We start from the raw sequence: 22323 nt of genomic DNA on the forward strand, positions 1-22323 counted from the left end.
TTTAGTGTAGCGATGTTCTTTCAAGAAATATTTGCAATTATGAAATACTTAACAGTACAAAACGTTAGCAAAGCAGGAGTAGAAATGGAAGTGAATGGAAGCTGCCTACCTTCTCGCTGGCTTGTGTGCTGGGTACAGGCGGACTCTGCCCAGCTTTGAGAGCCGTGTCCATACTGGACTCCTTCCAGTCAATGTGTGATCCTTTCATTGTGGAGAGGGACCCCTGCTTGTTAAGGGTGGGCCAGTTTGCATCGTTAGCTAAACAAAAGAGACAAACATTTATTCGTTTTATAAAATCATTGTTCTTTCAAGACAGTTTCTGACAGGAACACGTTGTAACTTAAGTGAAATCTTGTTAACAGGCTGACCCTCATTTCTCCCCAACTCAACAATTGATTTTCTTTTCATAAGCTTAACTGTATAAATCATCATTAAAGCAGAATTAACCCGATTGCATGCAGATAGAAGAAGCCTATTTATGGTCTTGTTGCCAAGGGAGGACCCACTTCATCTAGTTTGTTCCATGAAAAAGACTTAACAGATCTTTATGCATTTAATTAAATACAAATGATTCATTTGAATTTAATAAACCATAGCCTGAATAAACTGTTAGAGAGTCATTAAATTAGAAATATTCTTGCAATTCAGAGCCAAATCAAAGGCTAGATTTGACTCATCATTCTACAGAAGTACAAAACCAGCATTAAGTTGCTCAATATGTTATGTATTGCTTAGGGTTTTGACTCAAGATTATTTAAAAAGGCAGCAAATGTTTTCCACATGATTGAAACTTTTTCTGTTTGTGAATCTTTCCTTGTGCTGCAAACACGGTACTGCAGATAAGCTTCCACTAACATGATTGTTGATGAACAGGTTTGAATTACTGATTAATAAGAAATAAATGATTGCAAACACACACACACACACACACACTAATGAGTACAGATTGCATTAATTCAGTAAGATCAATCAGAATCTAAAAACACAGCCAATATGCCTAAACAAATCTTTCTTACTGCAAGCACAATTTAAATTCATAGTAATAGATTTATTAATGATAAATCACATTAATTTCCTTGTTTGTTTTTTCTAACCCAGCAGCCTAAGTAATAAAGCATGTGTGTATTTGAAGACATGTTGCTTACAGTGTACCAATTAGAGGTAAGATGGCAATTACCACTCTGCTTATTAAACTTTCATGCAAAAGGGGGAGGAGGCCGATTTCTTATCAAAGAGGGCAGCAGCGGTGGATCGGATTACTGTGCTCCTCTTGTATAGAATTGTGATTTTCAATCACATGCGCAAGACAACACCACACAAGAGTACCATTTGACAAGTCTTATGCCATTAAACCCAACTATATTGCCTTAGTACTATAAACTACAAATACATAAAGCCAAATTTTCTAAAGCCAGGTAGAATAAATTAACTCCATAACCACTGGACAGTAACCCTAAGAAACATTACAGGTCCATTGTCTATCTGAATGAATGCTGCCTCCTTTTTGCTTCCTGTATTTAGTAGTCGTGTTTTAAAGGTGGGCAACATTCCTTAAACAAACTAAGAATGAAATCGTCGTACATCACAAAGCATATCTAAAGCAGTGTTTGAGTTTCTATTAGAAGAACGTCAAACTAAAAAAAAACACCACCACTGAACCACAACGTGTGTGCCACTCCGGTTGGGGTACAGCATCCCAGCACTAGGAGGCCAAGGAGTCTCCTCATGAAACACACGTGGTCCTCGGGTCACGTTTTTAAACACCTGCAAGCTCTGGCCCATTTAAAGAAATCTTTTCTTCAGTAAAACAGTTCTGTGCTGTCCACCACAACAGAGATTTCCTTGGATTACCCTCAAGGAAGAAGCTAACTGTATGTGCCACAACGCAATTAAAACTACTGGAAATGTTAAGTCATTTTATTAATATGCTACTATACATAAAAAAAGTAAAAAAACAAAAGCAGCACATTATCTTTATGGGTAAAGAGGCGGCCTTGCAGGGATGTTTGGTGAGTTACAGAAACATTCACAAACAGTGTTGTTTAAGAGCTGACAGTAAAGCATCAAAGTGCAGTTCGCAAGTCTTTTCTTCCCAGCTGATATTGCCCACAGCAAAGTAAGCAATAAGACAGGAAGGAATGCTTAAACTGGACATGCTGGAGCTGTGTGTTACTGTGGCACACTGATCTGGTTTTGACTTTTTGTGTGAATGTGGAAGCAAGTTAGTGAGTGACAGACTCAGCACATTACTATGATTAAACTTTCCAAATGGAAATGTGACTGCATTTCAGATCACACTCCGAATGAAAAAAAACAAAACAGAAAAGGATTGTAAAGTGAACCTTATCAGCAAAATTCAGGAACAAACAAGACAAGCTTAGTGCAGTGCATATATCAGCAAGAACTAAATTAACACCACCAAATAACAAATGTAATCTTGTGACCTATAAAGGCTAGCGTATTAACCTAGCAACCCCCTGCCCAGACTCTCAGCAGCTTTTATTGCAAGCAGTCTGAATCTGTTTCTTATGCCTGATAAAGGTTCACTTCCCCTTACACCCAGATGTGAACCTGCAGACTCACAGGACAGTGTGTCAGACAGAGAAGAGGATGCCATGTGGGTATATCTGTGATCTGGAGACTGCAGATATGCAGTGGGAGTTGACAAGACAGGATCCACTATGATGTCTAAATCAGAAACCTTCCAGGTACCTGGAGATTTTTTCAACCATCGACCGTCTGTCTCTGCATGAGAGAAGCCATGGCAGAGCCAGCAGTCCAGGGGCCAGGCACGAAGAAAAAAAAAAAAAAAAAGAATAGAAAAGAAATAGAAAAAAAGGACAGGATGAAAATAAATAATAAAGAGATATAAAAATACAATGAAAAACACAGCAAGAACAGACAATGACAATACAAAAAACAGCATGGAACAAGAGGAATACTGTAGGCAGAAATCGAACATTATTTCAAGCTTTAAAATATGAAGTTACTACACAGGGACAGTCATCCCATTACACCGTACACAGTATCCAACTGCAAGCTTCTATTACAATGAGAACAAACGCTTTTATGATTAATTGTCTTTGAAAAAATCCTTAATTACTGTACATCATGATGAGCTGAAGGTATCCACCTTTAATTACAGGTATTGCACACTTATTTCATGAGAACAAGTTTCACAGTAGTGTGGAAACTGAAATGCAATGACGGTAAATACACCAGCCCGCATTACAATACAATGAGAAACAGGGTGTGCCTGGGGATCAAAGGTATGTTCAGACACTTGTGTTTACCAGCAATTCTATTTCACCCATTGACAGGCCAGTGTGATCCTGAGACTCTTGGATATTTATTCTGCAACTATAATGAACTCCTTCATGAATCTCTCTGAACGTTTTTACTCAGTGTTGCTATGTCAGTACATTCTCTGGATGTACTATGTCAGTACATCCTCTGTTCTCTGCAGTGCTTTTCCATGTGACTGCTGTTTGTTCACCATCTGCAGTAGTTGGACCCCTGTATTTGCGATTTTATACCAGCATCACATGTTCCATTGCTTCACTCTACCCTAAGGCTCTATTGGCAGACATGCAGGTTAGATGGACGCTCTTTTGAATGACCTAAATTTTATATGTCCAACTCTCATCTGCCAGATTGCAATTCAAACATGGAACTCAAAATGGGGCTAAATGTGCAATGCATGTACATTGCTATAGCTGTATTTACCTCCTAAGCAGTCACTTACAATGAAAGAATAGTGTAGCTAAGATAACCAATACATACACATTCCATTACCACAAACTGTCTTGCAATCTCAAATAAATATTCCTGGTGTAAATCTAGATTTAAATACACTGCCATTTCATAGCCTTGGTTTTAGAAGAAATACAAGATTATATATGGACGTAACCTAAACAGATAGCTACATTTCTTGGGAGAGAAACACATACACACTAAGATTGTGTCACAAATTTAGTCAGGTGCATGCATTTAGCTAAATAAATAAATAAACAAATGAAACAAGCGAAACTAAATAGCAGATCAAAGAGTACAGAAGAGCAATAGGCCTCTGAAGAAGCGTCAGGACTTACCTGACTTTGATCTGGCATGGCTAGTGCTGCCCGAGACAGTGAGGGACTGCGGCTTGACTGGGTCTCCTGGAATGTGATAGCTCCCCTCGGGTCTGCCAGGAGCAGGGACTTGGATATAAGGCCCTACGGCCGCCACACGGCCTGAATGAGCAGGGACTGGCTGAGGAGAGGGTATCCCGTTAATCCGATTTAACTATAGGAAGAAGAGAAAGCCAGGATGAACTGAACAGCATGCATAGAGGAAGTCAAAAACAAAAAGGGAACAAAATCAACAAAGAAAGGACAACAAAACTGAATGGAGTGAAAAAACTTCATCCTGATTAGCAGTATTAGTGTATTCATAATAATAGGTGCAAAAGCTAGTTTACAGTCATAAAACTACACAGTGTGGGTCCAGAACCCACACATTTTACTTATTTCAACTTATTAAATGCAATTATTTTCCCGCAGAGCACTGTCTAAATTCAATCAAATCCCACTGAACAACAGTAGCTTTTAGTCCTCATGGTTGTTGCAACAGTTGTAACAGCACATTTACTAATGGAACGGGTAGAATTGAAACCTCCTCAAATTACTAACCACATAGAACTGAAGAATGTATCCTGACCCCTGAATACGCTTAATTAAAGATACCCATCTAGTTTCACAAAGCTCAATATATTAAGGAGACAGTATCGTAGAGGGACAGAAAATGTTTTTAAGGAATATTAAACCCAGCTCTTGAATGATCTGATCTTACAGGGATGTTTTCTTTTTGACGTGCCTCAGCTTTTTTCTTGTAGAGCCGGTCCCTCAGCTCGTTGACGCGCTTGTCCATCATGGACACCTCCATGTTGCGCTTGTTCAGAGCCTCCTTCTGGTGCTGAAGCTTGCTATTCTGCTCCTGGTTCAGCTTGTTGCGGATCTGAGCACCACAAAAATCCATACATGCCAAGTCACTCAAACGGCTCCATTCATACCTAAATGCTTCAGATTTTTAAAGTTCATAAAAATAAGCAGCTACTGAGCTGCTACACCTCAACTGTTTTTGCCCAATATGGCTATTTGGGATTAATACAAACTGATCAATTTATTACAAATCCCCTTCCAATACATAATCTTTTACTGTATAATTTTTGAGGCTACTTCACCTGGAAATAACAGTAAAGCATAGAGTGCATTTAAGATATTACAATTAAAAAATCTTGTGTTACTTACAGCGTACTTGAGTAATACTGATAAATATTCCCTGGACTGCAACCCTAAAGCGTTCCCATCTCCTGAGCAGCAGCGCTGTACTGTACCTGCAGCTCCTGGTAGAGTTTCTTCAGCTCCAGTGCTGCGGCCCCCGTCACCTGCCCATTGAAGGACTGGAATCCACTCAGCTTCCCTTTCCTGAGGTCCTCCAGCTGCTGGCTCAGCTGGTCCACCTTCAGCACGGCCGACTGCAGCTCGAGCTGCTTCTCCTGAAACATGGCGTTAATGTGCTCCACTTCCGCTGCTGTCAAAAACAGAATTAGAATGCAACATGGAACAGCTAAAAAAAAAAAAAAAACACTGGATTCTAGTGCTTTGATAATAATCTAAGGTCAATATTGATAACTGAGACGCAAAAAGGAGAAAATCAGTAAGCACAATGTTTGGACATTTTGCTTGGTCTGTCTGCCAAGAGCATTTACCGAAACACCTTTGAACGACAGCAGCTTTTTGTCATCATGGTTTGCACGCTCATGTTTCTATAGTGAATTCATATATTCCTACAAAAACTCTTGTTTTGGTTCGTGGATACTTTCTAGCTGTAACCTGCCCAGCCCAATTCTCTGTGCAAATCCTGATAACCACTAACAAAATACAGTATTGTGTCAAAGGGTTGAAACACAATAGATACGAGATTGGGACCAAGCAGCTGACAAAACAAACTTTTTAGGAGGGTAAAAAGCTTAAAACTTTGATGTTCTATCCCTTAAAGCTGCAGAATCTCTATTAACAGGCACTGTCTGTACAGATCTCCTTCAGTATCTAGTAGCATTGGCTTTTAAATACACCAGGCTTCTCCTTCCGCATCCTGAACATAAATACCTGGACAACACTGCATTTTGGTTTTCAAATTACAATTCCCAGGTATTTCTGGATGCACAAACCTTGCTACATAAAGTTATATGATCTTTCAAAAACATTAGGCACAAACAAAAATACACACACGGAGATGAGATTAAGAATAGAACACGCCGAGACCTCATTAGCTGTGGCTAGAGGAAGGATCTGAATCAAAGTAAAACAAAGAGATGTAGGGATTATGAGTAATGCTGGGATTGTACTCAGCACAGCTGTAGCTACCCCCTTTCCCCTAAGAGGTCTGGGGAAAAGAAATAAAAAGCCCTTTTCATGAAACACTTTTATGCTTCCCAGCACAGCTCAGTAAGCCATGCTGAAACTGTATACAGTACTTTACTAGTTCAGTAATAAAAACTATTCCATACCCTCTATTTGCCATTCTGCTTGATCTTTCTGGCACTTTATAACCTGCTGGGAAAGGAGGGATTTAAAACAGCAGCACACTCCCCTCCAGCAGTTGTGTTTCGATGTCTGCTCTCGAGATCAGTGTTTGCTAGCTAAGCTACCCCAGCAGAAGACATCATGCCATCGCAAAACTACAGGTCTCAAAAATCGCAAACTTTACCCCCCCCACCCCTTCAAGATAAACTGCACTGAATTTCTCGTCCATTTCTCAAGACTGAAATGTTTGTGTTCAATAGAACAGTGTACGTACACAGATTGCCATTCATGACTTTGCTATAATCCACTTGTCCTCTCATCGCTCTGATCTTCTTCAGTTTGGCCTCTTGGTTTTCGACTCTTTCTTTCAGCTTCTGAAGCTTCTCACTCTCTGAAATGGACTGCTGCTGCCGCCGCTCCTGCTGTTTCAAGTACCGAAGACGTTGTTCCTGGAATATAAAAAGGGAGTAGAGTGATCCTGATTGATAATGTCATATTGCGTCTACAAGGTTCACAGTAATTCACCACGCAAACAAATTTCGGAAATAAACCCAAATTAAGCAAAATAACCATTTACTTCTGCTAATCCAACAAAGGTCTACATATGTCAATGCAGAACCCAAAATACCAAACAACAAACTGTCTCACAAGTTAAGGATAGCCGGTCGTCCGATGTAAAATCATACCAATAAAAAAAAAAAAAAAAAAACTCTCCAAACCAAATATAAATCCAGGAAACGTACTTCATAAAAGTTCAAAAGTTTTCCCTGCCAAACATTAAAACACACAAACTAGAAAAAAAAAAAAAAACACCTTCACAAAAATCTTTGTTATGCTTACCCTTCGTGCTTCACGTACACACTACGCACTTCAGACTGAGCCACTAACTCTCAATACATCCACTCTACTTCCTGCCAATCTGATTTCCTGCTGCTTGCAACCCTTTCCTGCTGTTGTAAAATGGATCCCAACCCTCCATGACTACATTTCCCCAAAAAACAAACACTGGGAAGCACAGGATTTAACCCTCCCAAGATTAGAAAAAAAAAACTCAGTGAACGAATAAGAATACATATCTTAAGTCAAGCAATCAATCAATCAATCCAAATCAATAAAATAATTGGTTTGGATTTTAAGGTTAATGAAAAGTGCCCAATGTTAAATTGGTATTTTAATGATTTTTCATCCAAAACCTTCTAAAAAGTCTGCTCAAAAACAGCTAATAAAACAAAATGTCTCATCAAATCTAAACAGCAGTAATTGATTATACTGTACTAAGCATTTACATCACCTTAATCATATGTGACCATGTGTTAATATTAATTCCTGTATTAATAAAACGATGCAGCAATGGTGTAGTAATGGGACGCTGGAAGTAGTGTGTATCTGAATTGGTTATGGGAACACATTGTTCAGCCGTAGCATTGCCATGGATCTGGAAGCCGGAAGCAGTTCCTTTGTCAGAGTCGTCATCTTGGGAACAGCTACGCCCTCTCGAATCAACAGATCCCAAAACGTATCCCCTGGGGTATTTAAAGTCTTCCAGGGAATGTTTTCTTAGGAAAAATGTGTTTGATCTACGAATCACACATTGCTGTCATCTAAAAGTATCTGAATGGTGGTCTCCAAGAAAAGTGAATATTGACAGCCATGTTGCTGTATGCTTTTGTGAGATTTCAAAAAATGATTCCCTGCTATAAGCTCCAATCATCAAGTAAATATATCTTACAATTCACATATTCTTTTTAAGTTAATAAATAAACTGTACAGTAAGGCAAATGGGGGAGGGGGGGTGAGAGCTGGTCCAAAACTGCCCTTCAAAAATCTCCTGCAGAAAGATGATAAAGCAATATACACCGTTATTGCTTCCAGTTCCTTGCACTCTTGGCTCTGGTTTTAGCGGAGAAGACTCCCCAGTGTGATGACTGGCTTCAATTCAATTCTGAACCACCCCTTGTGGATTTAATCCATCAGCACAGTAATAACAGAGACACAAAAGCAATCTCAACTGGGAAATACCTACAACACAAAAAGTACATAGCAGTGAACTTCTACCCGCTGTTAAGCTACTATTATCCATACCTGGTTCTTGATCCAAATTGATATTTTCTATGTAAATAATTCATAATTAGACAACATACCTTAGCAACGAGCATCTGCTGCTGAGTCTCAATCTGCTGCTGTTGCCTTGTGGCCATTTCCTGGAGTTCTGAAAGAGTGAGCTCCGCACGAGGATTCCCAACCTGTGCACAGCAGAGAAGGCAAGACATGTCATTACCTTCCAGGACTGCTTGGGATCTGAAGCCATTGGACTGTACCACTTTACCACAACATCATGCTGTGCTGCACAGGGTCACTATAAATGTGGAGAGACACTAAACAAACCCGATAGGCAGTAATTTCGATAGAATTCATTTAAATGACTCGTACCGAGCTAAATTGCTCTTATTGCTCTTATTGTATTACTTGTATTACTTGTATTGTAACACTTGAAATGCATTTGCTTACGATTGTAAGTCGCCCTGGATAAGGGCGTCTGCTAAGAAATAAATAATAATAATAATAATAATAATAATAATAATAATAATAAATTCTTCTACAGCAGTTTATGTGGTCGAAATTGCAAAGCAAGGATTGTTTTCTTTATGCGTAGTTCATTCTGTGCCAAAGGCCTTGTCACGCTGCCAAACAAAACTGCATGAAAAGTGTGACTGTTTATCTACGACTGCAACCAAGATTGGAAGGATTTGTGTTTTAATCCGGTTTAGAATAGCTGGTAATGCTTAAACATCAGTTTGTGAAAACAACCACCCAGTTCAGAGCACACGTCTTGTTTGGTATTCCAGTAACTTTGATTCATTAACAACAAGTTAGCATGAAAATACCTTTCAATTCAAGGACATCTGTCAGCAAAATTCCCCACGCCGTGGGAGTTAGGGACCAAAGGAATTCCAGAACTCAGCTATGCTGAACAGCAGTACAATCACAAGGTTCAGGCTGCCCAGCTACAGAATTCAAAATGTGTTCTTACAGCATGTATGTAGGATCATTTGGATCAAACATACAAGGTATTTGTACATCACACAGTTAGGTTCCTGTAATACTTCATTAGTTATTTTTTTGCACGAATGAAACAGCTCTCTACTCAAGATGTAGATCTCTGTGTGAAGTCACTAAAGCACAGAGTAAATCCGTTGTGTTAATATAAACATATCTCAGTAAATCTCCCTGTGTCACCAGTGACTTTCCAATTCATAACATCAAGCTGATGCTGCTGTTCCGAAACTGGAAATGCCATTATTCCCTGGACAGGAAATCCCAGGATTTACTTATCTCCTGTCATTGTGTGGCAACAAGCACAAGTCCTTTATGCAAGACAAATGGAACGCTCCCTGAAACTGTGACTAGAGCAGAACAATGACTGCCACATTTCAAAGAGGACCGCAGGTTTCAGTTTAATACAACAGTTATCTTTAAATATAGAACACCCCCAGTACAGTATTACAAAACATATGTACAGCGCGGACGAGCACGTTAACCTAAAAAACACTTTCATACCACTCCCCTGTAATAAAACAAATCTACGCAACCAAACAATGACCTGGTTCACATCACTCTTACCTTCAGCTGGATAACAGATTGCTTTTCATTTTTAAATGACCCAGCTGTAGCGCAATACCAGATTTCATCACCAAGCTTACAGTATAGAACGGCTGGTAAATCCAGAGGGTGATTGTCATTTGTAACCCTTTAAGCTGCTCTGAAGAATGGAACTTCCAAAAAAGGATAAAGAAGAGAACTCATGTTTTGGTGCTTCCTTTTATCCACATTGCATTCAAATTAGGCAATGCATCTGCTTCCGAAAATCACAGAATAAACTTTCCCAACAACACGTAACAATTAAACCTTGTGGCGTGGGAGTACATTATGTGATTTGCCAATGAGCCAAAACATTCAAAAGTAGAGAAGTAGGACTAGCTATGTTTGACAGCACCCCAGCAAAGCATACCATCCCCATTAAAACAATGAGACACTATAGAACGAAGGGGAAATGATCCCCAACACTCTCTAGACTGTGTTAAGACTGCGTGGGATGTGGAAAGTGAAAAGACAGGAGCTGTCTTTAACTGAAGACTTATTACTTAATAATTAATCTTAATTAATCTGCTGACCACATTCGTTTTCATTAACTTCACCATGGCAACTGCTTTTTAAAAAAAAAAACTGTTCAATATAAATCACTGAAGTATTACCTGCCAAATACTCTAGAGTAATGAAATCCTCCTAATAAAATTACTGTGCAAACTCGCAATGCAAAATATGACATGTTATTCACATTTCTTTATTACCGTTTTATCATGGACAGGCTTGACAAATTAAGCAACGAGGACACATTATTGCTGTACAGTAAACAACATCACTCACAACCAACAGCAGCACTCAGGGAGACACTAAGACGATTTTGTACATTCATCACTTTAGGAATTGATATTTTTATGTACAGAATGTTCGGTTGCTATAGTGATTTGTTAGCAGACAGAAGCTGTCAGTAAGCATGCCTCATTAGCACAATGATTGTTACAGTACTGCAAATGGGTGTGCACAAAACCAAAAATACACGAATAAAAAAACTGGATCCTAATTGTTGACAAACTGGGCAGATGGAGGAAGCAAAACCCAGATGCAAGGAATTGTAATGATTGCAACAATAATGTGTAACAGATCATCAAGAAAAATATCAAAACCGGTTAAGTTTAAGTTCCTGTTATATGGTATTCTACGGTTGGAGAAGTATAGTATAGATAGAAGACATTATTGGACTGGGCATTTCTACCTCTGCTGGGTGCCTTTGGTGTAAACGCTATTTGCCTCAGTACTATAACATTGTGGTTAGTCTTCTGCTTAAACACTCCAGTAGTGCTTTGACTCTCGACCTCAGTCTTCACGTGTGAGCCATACTGCTTCCCATTAGGGGGCAGGTTTCTGCTGCACAGTGCAGGGCTACAGGCGAGGGTTGGGGTAAAGCCCTCTGGGCTAATGCTTCTTATATCAGGTCCCTCAGAACTTCCTAAAACTTTGGGAAACAGCAGAAATGTAAAGCAACAATAAAGGTTTCTATAAAAATCACCTTTTAGACACTGATCCAACATGCCCACGTACTGTATCTAACTGAAGCATTTCTGTGGGTGACAGTTACGCAGGAAAATGAACAGATGCAACAAACTGACTTCTTAGGAATCAATATACTGGTAAACATAATGAGCGCTTCATTTAAAGCCCAGGTTTAGGTCTGTTTTGATATCATGCGCCTACACTAATTATCATGAATTGTCACGTGAATACATGAATACCTTGTCTAGCATTAGTTACTATACGTGTAAATCTGTGGGGGTAGATATCACAAGGGCCATGTTATCTTGAATTTATTTATAAAAATGATTATGAACAAATCACAGCTTTAGCATTAAGTCTATCAGCCCTACCGTATAACATTTTGACAACTGCTAAACTCTTCATTACAATACAGGACTTCGTTTTTCAGATTGGACAACGCATACCAACTTTTTTATAGCCTTGAGCTTTGTTTTGCATTGCAGATTTTCTCACATCTACTGTAAAACTAAGCTCCCAACACACAACACACACTGTACTTGTGTTACATACCGACATCATGTACAGCTGCGCTTTGTGCTGTAATGCATGGATAACTCCGTGCCTTCAGCTAAATGTGTTTACAGCTCATCTAATGGAGAGACGCTCTACTGTTTGTCTGGGCAAAGGTAAATACATTATTTGGCCATCTTTTTTTATTTTTTTGTGGTCTATTAAGACCAACCACAGCAAAACAACTGAAAATCAGTGCATGGTCACCCCACAGCATTTGTCTGATCACCGCATTGTACTGCTGAACCAATTAAAAAAAAAAAAGCTTAAAAAAGTGTACTGCTTTACCTTATGTAACAAACAGTGCAACAACACAGGAATATAATAGGTCATTGTTTCATTAGTTTTTTGTCTTGATAAGAATGGATGCTTGTTGAGCATAGAATGTCACTTATCAAGGGAGGAATTTATATTAAAAAAGGTTTAGTTTTATGATTTCAATCAATTTGTTCAAATATGTTGAGTTTACTTTGATTAAAAAATATTAAACTGCCGATTTAATATCTCCCACACTGCCAATCTGTATGTAAAATAGGTTATATGCTGACAGATTTGCCAGTTCCTAAACTAACATATAAACCATTTGAGACTAAATGTTACACTGCTTTAGCATGAACTGTCAAAACATCAAATGCATAAAGAGAGCACAATTAAACTAGTTCCTAAAAAGTTACTTAATTAAAAAGATATTCGAAAGCTGCCACCCTTTTGTATGGCTACTGCTCTTCACGTGTTTGACAGATAGCTACGCTGGCTGCACAATAAAATGCAACGACAAGAACACAATTAACTAGAGCGGCTCTTATCAAAACAGATCTATTACCTGCTGTGCGTCTTCCCATGTAATTCTGCAAGATCGCACCTTCATTCTGCTGCATTGTCCTTCAGTTGTAAATTCATGTACAGCCTCTACATGCTTCCACTCCATTTTCCCTGTTGCAGCTCCATTCAGCTCGCAGCTGTTCATAGTGTTCTGATGAGCCAGGTCAGCAGATGTGTCCAAAGTAAATTACCATCGTGGCTAATGGCAGTATTAAATATGCTCTCCTGCAGGCTGCACTCCCACTTACAACTAAATGCAGTTTGTTTTCTTGTTCTTTCCACCCCAGTCCTGTATCAATATGAAAAGCAATCAGTGACCAGAAAAGGCTAGTGGATTTTGCCGGCAGTCAGAGACCTAATCAAGGCGAGACCAAGCCAGCTGTCAGCTCTAATCAGCCTGATGCATTGCACTTTTCATTTTCGGCAGAAAAGGTTTACTGTAACGTTTTGTACTTCCAAGTACAGAATGCAGTTAAAAAAAAACATTTAAAAGAGAGAGGCAATCTACATGAAAAAAATGATATCTTAGTAAAAGCAACAAACAAAAAACAGAAAGAGTATAGAATGTTCTGTCCAATCTGACACTGGTGTTTGCAACTCTGTTTCCATGAATTTCACTGAAATGCACCTCAGCCCAAACCACGCACAGATGGTTTCTTGTCATAGGTTCAGGCTGTGCACAGCTGTGTGTGAAACTATTTGCTGTAGCTTAGGAACAGGTACCATTAATACGGGCCAGATGTTAATTCAGCAATTTAAATGTTTTAACATTTTAGCTAGTGTTAGCCAACCCCAGCTCCACCACATGAAATCTCTTAACTCCGTGCAGGTTTGTGGCTGAAATTGCTGTGCATTGTGCTCCTCTCTTTGCCCTTCAGTGCATTCCGATAACATGCCAAGCTAAATGTTTTCTCAGTAGATAAAATAAAACAAGCATTCTTCAGTAACGAGACTGCCAGCTGCATCTGCTATGAAACAAACAACAATGGAAAAGCTACAGTGCAAACCAAGAGCAACGTGAGAAATCGACAGGACAGTACAGTACAGTACCCACTCTACAACTACACTATAGCACACAGTGACGCCTATTCAATACAGCAACTAAAACATATCCTTCTGGCACCCCCACCCATACTATCCCCCTCCCAAGGCTAAAACCACAGGCCACAGAGACATCAGAAGTAAGACACAGCAATTTATGCAATAAAGAAGTGACAGCTATTTTGCTCACTATTAACTATACTTGGTAATCAATGTACAGTGTACAAGAAAGTCTCCATTATGTCTTCCAGTGTATCAGCCGTGACAAACTCCTTTTAAAAACACCCCATTAGCTATATCCTGCAAACACATGCGTGCAGTTTACTGCCCGTAACCTTTACAGGAGGACCTTACCCACCTAGCTTCTACTAAACCAACACAGTTGAGCAAATAGTTGGCTGGGTCAGATAGGGGGCAAACATTACTGGGGAACTCATTACCAGCAGCACTTAAACTCAACTGTCAAATTAAAATAACCATCTCCAATTATCTTTAACGGTTGCTTTTAAGATCCCAGGTATTTTCCCTCAAATAAATAAATTGATAAAAACAGCTACTAAAAGTTAAGTTTATTCACATTAGGTGAATTTGGAAAAAAATACAAGAGTGCTTGCTCTTTATGCTGTAGTCTGGATCCATAGAGAAGAGGCTGTGCTATTTGTTCAACCATATAACGAGAATGCAAGCACTAGTGGAATGCCATTACAGGACAAATGGGAGCCCCGACCACACCTCATTCGAGCCAGTTCTGAGGTACAAAATGCAGCCTTATTTTAGTACCGTGATTCGTGCCTCCACTCCTTTGCTGCTTCGTGTTAGGATTTTATTTACTATACATAGAACAGTACCTAACCTCTTTAAATAGAGGTAAATGCAGGGGCAAGAGTGGCTACTGGCCCTTCCGAGTCATTTGTGGATTTGCAAAATGTAGCCACATGTTAGAACTACATACTATACGGAATCCAAACAAGGTTTCTGTTACAGAAATTGCAGAAACCTATAATAGGCAACTGCAGAACACAGGGTGTGTTACCTGCTTAAACACTATGGAGACAACCTCATTCGTACAAAACATAATTTAAGAGACCTATAATTACCTACTCTACAACGCGTTTCATTCTCGGATTGGCCAACAAAGATCCAATAATAAAATGTATAGTTCCTGTAAAGTTTCTAAGCAAAATATGTTTGTTTCATTGTAGCTGTCTGTTTAGCTCCATTAGGAATGCATGGAAAAATTAATTCATAAAACTTGTTTCAATCCCATTTGGGAAGCTTGCTATTTTACAAGCTTGTTTCTTCATCTTCATGCATTCTGTCCCAACCAAGGTTTTGTAAAAGTATCAATTTTGAAAAGAAGAACTCTCCTTCTAAGAACCAACAATTAAAATAATGACATTGTGTTATACTGATGTTAGCGATTTTCAACAACCTACAGTACAAATCAAGTCCAACATCAATGTCCGATTGCAAAAGAAATCAATACAGTGCATTCTTATGCATGCGCTCCCGCTGTTGTGGTGAGATGCTATTTTAATTGTAATCAAGTAATAGTGGTTATTGATTAATTATGGTTCAACAAAGAAATAGCTGAATGAACATAAATAACTAATTACATTTATATATATACTTTTTCAGAAACGTTATCCTCTAAAACAAAATGAGATATTCTTGGAAAAAGAAGAAAGTTGTTTCCTGCTGAAAAAAACTAATTTGATAATACTGAACATGCTATTCACATAAATTATTATTATTATTATTATTATTATATATTTCTTAGCAGACGCCCTTATCCAGGGCGACTTACAATTGTTACAAGACATCACATTATTTTTTTTACATACAATTACCCATTTATACAGTTGGGTTTTTACTGGAGCAATCTAGGTAAAGTACTTTGCTCAAGGGTACAGCAGCAGTGTCCCCCCATCGGGGATTGAACCCACGACCCTCCGGTCAAGAGTCCAGAGCCCTAACCACTACTCCACACTGTTAACCAATACACCAACACAGTTAAGCATGTAGTCGGCTGGGTCAGATAGAGGGCAAACAGATAGGGGGCAAACATATTTTGTAACTTACCGACTGTTCACGTATGTACATGCATACATACATACATACATACATACATAAGTAAACATGAACATCCATAAAAAATTATAATTCATTGAATTCTGCTGCAGACGTGTACACATACAGCATGTGTGTATTCAAATAGCTTGCTAGAACAGTAACAGTAATTATATGTAAGTATTTGATCCTGAATTGTAAATAAGACAATGCCATTGCTTGACATCATGCAAATCAAGCACACTTATTTTTTAGCTAACAAGGTTAAGAGTTAATCATTCTTTAAAACTCATTTTTTATAGTCCTTCAGGCACATATTCCTGTCTCTGTGACTCTTACAGTAAAGAGCCCACATTGCTTACAACAGAGGATTTCAGGAGCTTATTTATTCCCACGGTACAGGATTTTGTATACACAACTGAAACTTTGTTACAAATAATATGCTAATAAACCACATTCAGATAAAGATAATTGGTGACTTGAAAAATGTTGAAAAGAACTGGAAAGCATTCATGCGATTCTTTCAAGATCAGAACAAACCACAACTTTCCCCTGAAAACATAAAAATGTAAAATACATAAAGCAGCACAACGCATTCGTGTTCACTTCAAAAGAAATGCAAACATAGCAATGTTATTTACAAAAGTACAAATAAATACAACACCCAGAAAAAAAAAGAACACAAAACTGCCTTGTTCTACAAACAGCTACAACAATATTATGCATTGTAACAGCAGACAAAATATTTCTATAGTTAGTCATGAACTTACCTCTATTAGCAAAAATTCTGACGGGTTACCCTTTATTTTTTTGCCAGTGCTTGAAGCATGCTGTACGCTGAACATTCCCCCACATTCAAAGACTGCTAAATAATAACTGAACGTGCAGTGCTGCCGTGCTCAAAAGCCCTGTGTTGGCAAGTCACAGGACAATGATGACTATAAGCTTCTTACTACGTTATGTCACAAAATCGGTGTAATCCTCAAAATGATAGACTAACGCCAGGGCCGGATGACGAAGTGCTCTTTGGGTTAACCACGTTAATTACTCATCAACTGGAGAAACAACAATAAAAATAGTATTATATTAACAGTCAGAGCAACAGAGGATTATATTGATATTGACATATCTGTTAACCATACCGCTTCCAAGGGCCAGAAAGCTCCAAGCTGCTGTATTGCAATGGGGCAAACATGCTAAAACAGTTGTCTCCTCTCCAGCAGATGGGATCGAGAGCATAGCTCTGGTTCTAGTGCTAGTTTTTCAAGCCTAGAGACATCAACCTTCATTCAGGTCTCCAAGCAGCAGGCGCCCCCAAGTACAGTTTTGGATTTGCACAGATACACTCCGGACCAATGAGCAAACAAAATGATAAAAGATGGCAAAGAGGGTCCGGGAAATGAATGGTCCAGAATAAAAAGGGTCAAAGATATTGTGGATAATAAAATAGACCCAAGGGGCATCAGACATCTGGCCCAGGAAACACAACAGATGGATGACGAAAACAGAATGGTGGCCTAGGCCTTGAAAATCAGAAAGCCCCAGAGATAAGACCAGGAGATGGTGTGCAAGTGCACTGGGAATGGAGGGTCACCAATCCAATCCACTCCTAAGAAAAAGGGGTTATGCATTCTTAAACATTATTAACAGCGTCCCTATTCCTGGCACACTCCCTTATATTGCTTTATTGTATTAAAATAAATAGCCGGTCACAGTGCACAAGATTCTCATTCCACTCATTCAACTGCATACAAATACCTTATTTATTATTTTAAAGATTCTTAAGCCATCTTATAAATGTATATATAGCTCAGTGGTTTGTGTTGTTCAGTAACTATTGTGTGTGTTCAGTGTATTGTGTGTGGGTGTGTGCTTCTCTCTCGATTTTTTACATACCCCGTTTTCACAGTGCTTGTCTGCAGGCATGTTTACTCCATTTCTTCTGTTCAGTTGATCTTGCGCTTGTTGGCCACCTAAAAACAGTGACTCAAATTAAAAATTCTAGCTTCTTTAAAAAGCAGAACAGTTTGCATGAATATTAACATCTGTGGGATTTGATAGAGCAGAACTAATTTTCTCCAGGGCTTTAAACTCCACAGTTTAAATCAGTGGAACTGTTACAGTCATTTCATACATTTGGTTGTATAACAGTCTTTGTTGTTCCACTCTGTTTGAGATGATCTCCAGGTTTGTAGATGGGAGTCATTGAGGGGTTATCAAGATCCATCCATACTATAACCAACACAGTGAAAACCTCTTCTTGTAATCATGTTCTCCTTCATTTGAATAGGCAGTTTTTTTTTTTTTTTTTTAAACAAACCAGCGATTCTATTTAGAAAAGATCAAATTACTTTAAATTAAAAATAATCTAAATAAGTTGGTTTACCAGTTGAGTGAGGTAAACATGTTGTTCATGTGTACTACCATTAGCAGAAAGCATGGAGTAATCCAATTATAGGACTCTCATTTCTTTCAATTCGGAGCACTAGAAACTTGCCATGCTTTCGATATTACTTCATTAGTTTTGACAAATAAGCAGTGATGTAATCCATTACAGCAACCCAAACCTCAGGATATGCAAACAATACCACTGGTTATAATGTGCCCTGTTTTTCATTATTTTCATCTGAGGTAAGACTTGTGTTTAGCCACTCTGTTTAACTATAACAGATCTGTTGACTTGGACGGCTATCGGGTTGGATTGGAATTTGAAGTAAAAAAAAGTGACTCGTGCGGAGAACTGTTCATTTAAAAATAGCTACAAGTTCCCATTTGAATCATTTTAGTCATTTTGGCAACAGGTATAATAATCCCCTTCGGAACCATGTTTAAAATAGATTATCTTGTTCCTTAAATTGTGCTAAGGGTGTAAAAATATCAGCTCCTTGTTATCGGAGTCATCCTACGAGAAAACAAAAGAGGTGCTGTATAATTTAAGATCTGACAGTGTGAATTCAAACTGAATCTCCGCAGACTATAATCATTTTCTGTCTGTTGAGCTTTTTTGACACCGCATACCAAACCGATCCATGAGCACTGAATCGTTCACATTTTTAAACAGCAGTGATAAACATCACAGCTTGAACACACACAATAGTTTAGCCACCATGCTCCAAACTAACAGCCTGAACAAGAAACATCTTCAAACGGGTTCAAAAACACCACCATGTGATTCGAGTAATGCAAGTCAGAACCTGATGTTTAAAAACACCTCATTTTTGCAATACCACGAGTCTATAAAAAGACTTGCATCTGATCCAAAAGTAAAAGGAGTGAGTTTATTCTCACATAATGTTTTGCCGACTAATGTATTGCTGTGTCTCCTAGTAATTTAATTATACATTACAGTACATTCACACAGGATTCATTTCAGGAGCTCAGTTTGTTTTGTCAGATACAAAAGGAACCGGTTTGGTTTGTATTCTTTCAATATCAGCTTTTGCTCTCCCTCTCCAAGTTAAGCCACATAATTATTTCAGGGTTCTGTTGCAGAATTTTTTTTATTGTTTCAAAAGTAAAACTTTCAGTTGCACAGATAAAAATCAGACATTTAATTTAGAAAATTCAATGGCAAGCGTTTCAACAAGCAGTCTTTTTCAATCTTCTGGTGGAAATGTTTGTCATTGAATTTACGTGAAAACAGGACAACATTTATTTTATTTTTTTTCCATACATTTATACACTATCTCAGACTGGGACCTAGGAGTCCTGTGAGGTTCCAACATAACTCCCGTCAGCATAAGTTAACATACGTTAAGATAAGACGGGACCTTATCACGCCAAGACTGAAAGGGTTAAGAAATGTGCATGAATCCAGCAAAGCCACTGCCATCTCTATTATTCACCTACCCTGCTCACTGCTCTCTGCCGGAGACTCCTCATGTCGCAGAAAAAACGTCACTTCTTGTCTCCGAGGGCCCCATTTCTGCAGATGTTCGTACATCATGTGATCGACAGGTATCGCTCGCTCTGTCAGGGAAAAGCCTACTGTTAGTTTGCCTTGTCTAACAATCTTGACAGTCTTTAGATGAAGAATCATAAAGCATGAATGAACAGCAGGGCTTTACGCAGGTTCTCTACTCCCCAGCTTCCATGCAAAATACATTCCTGTGTTTAGAAAACATTTCAGACCCATACTGCGTGAGAACATGTATTTACAAGCTGTAACAATCAAAAATACCATACGCTTTACCCTATGGGTTTCTTCAGCATTTCATTACGTTTCTTAATATAAAATATAAAGCACAACAAAGGCAGTACTGTACTTGGGACAGGAAGAAGCAACTAGTTTAAAGTGGAAACACAATGATAACATGGCAGAATAGCAGTGGCATTTATAGGGAGCGCAAAGAACAAACAGCATGAATCCGGCAAAGTTTGATCAAAATACTACAGTTATTAAAATAGCCTTAGGGAGAAACAAACCAACTTTACAACATCTGCTGCTCCTTATTTGTTAATATGGACAATATGCAACCCAGGTATCCTGAACGACAGGAGTAAGATCTTAGAAAGACATTATGGATTCTTAGTGTTGCAGTTGTGATTTGTTTGCGTTTGCACACACTTCTACAGCAATACCTGTGTTTATACTGCAGCTTACCTAAACTAAGCAGCCCCCTGCTCTTATCAAGCATAAAAACCACAGAAATGACTTTGTATTCAATATAAATGGTCTAAATGATGAATGCACAGCCATCCTTCTTCAAGAGGTCCTCTATGAGTTAAACTCTTGGTGGGTGGTGACTGTAGATGTGTGTGCTTTCCAGTATGAATAAAAACTTTAACTGGCTTCCAATATTCCATTTTGGGAGCACATACAAGTTATTTTGAAGGCATTTTAATAAAGAGCTGTTTGAAATGCAGAGCTCTTTAATGCCACGGCAGGTTCCATTGATTTAATATTCACAATATTTATATATTCACAATTTATAGTAACAGTTTTAAATATATATTATATATATATATATATATATATATATATATATATATATATATATATATATATATATTAAAAATGCATGCACGAATTTAACAGCAATACTTACCTACTTTTTGCTGGAATGTAATAACCCCAGCAGCAGGATCTGCTTTCTCATCTGAACTAATAACTTTTTTCTGCGAAACAGGCAGGTTGGACTTGGAAGAGACCCTGCACTCACAAGTGTTGATCTTTGCCACTAACGGGATGAAACGCAATCTAGACATTATCTCAAAGCACACCAGTGAGTCATTTCCTATTACTGTACTGCCAAGAGCGCAATGGATAGGGGCTGCAAAAACACGCACAAGAAACACCAGCATGGCACACAGTGAGATCACAGCATGATCTTTTATGGATACTCTCCTGTCGGCTCCAGAATAAGACAGGTGACTCATATGACTGGGAAATGGTCTTGTTTTGAATTCTTTATAAATCGGTTGTCAACTTAATAATTAGCAAGCTGGATAACCCACCCCAACCTCATGTAATAAACACAGACAACTTATGTTATGTTTTCCATTGGTCTAAGGGAATTGGAGGTCATCGCGAGAGCAGTCTGAAGCCAAGATGATTCACCCCAGACATGTCTACAATTAGTACTCCAGAGAAGGCTGGCTACCTACCCAGAGAGGCGGCATACACTCTGCTCAACTAGAAAAACAAATGGATATTGGCTATTAGTCACTTAGCACTGTGCTATGTTAACTCTTTCAGCACTGTAGGAAAGATTACCCTATTTATTATGTATATCTACAGCATGCCAATTTTCTTTGTTAGTATAATAAGACACTAACTATTTAATTTTCATAGGGTTGTATTTCTATTGAAGAGGGGTATACTGTATCTGGTCAATTCCAGGATAAGTTAGCTCGGGATTTTAGTCAATAATTTCCCAGCACTAGGTTGCATCAACCAGCTATCCGTGGTTATCCCCAGATTAAGCCTAAAAATAGGTTGTTGATATGATCCAGGGTGATTCACCACGGCGTAAAAAGCTCCAATAAAATCCCGGATTGGATAATCTCGGCAGGGTAAAGGTTGATCAAATCGGTCTCTTGAGTCAAGTGCTCAATAAACTGTAGTAAGCTTGTAGTAAATAAACTGTACAGTTTACACCAGTATTGGCAAATTCACACATCGCTACTTCTAGTATGAATCAACACATACACACAAAGG

General features: G+C 38.5%; 1 protein-coding gene across 12 annotated transcripts in view; it reads right to left on the reverse strand.

The window, feature by feature from the left end:
- Positions 1–22323, reverse strand: part of LOC117973897 (apoptosis-stimulating of p53 protein 1-like) — a 43130-nt gene that overhangs the window by 6221 nt on the left and 14586 nt on the right. For 3 of the 12 annotated variants that reach the window (XM_058991912.1, XM_058991910.1, XM_058991908.1), the window contains exons 3-11: positions 20013–20132; positions 18060–18136; positions 8708–8809; positions 6841–7015; positions 5375–5571; positions 4831–4995; positions 4092–4284; positions 2584–2745; positions 110–258 (exon numbers count right to left, since the gene is read on the reverse strand). In XM_058991912.1, the coding sequence (XP_058847895.1) occupies positions 110–258; positions 2584–2745; positions 4092–4284; positions 4831–4995; positions 5375–5571; positions 6841–7015; positions 8708–8809; positions 18060–18136; positions 20013–20132 (1340 nt within the window). Of the gene's footprint in view, positions 1–109; positions 259–2583; positions 2746–4091; positions 4285–4830; positions 4996–5374; positions 5572–6840; positions 7016–8707; positions 8810–13053; positions 13426–16933; positions 17145–18059; positions 18137–20012; positions 20133–22323 lie in introns of those variants that run through there. The other 9 variants (XM_058991919.1, XM_058991911.1, XM_058991915.1 and 6 more) reach the window with 7 other exon arrangements.

Source organism: Acipenser ruthenus, chromosome 18 (genome assembly GCF_902713425.1).
Source record: "Acipenser ruthenus chromosome 18, fAciRut3.2 maternal haplotype, whole genome shotgun sequence".
NCBI lineage: Eukaryota > Metazoa > Chordata > Actinopteri > Acipenseriformes > Acipenseridae > Acipenser > Acipenser ruthenus.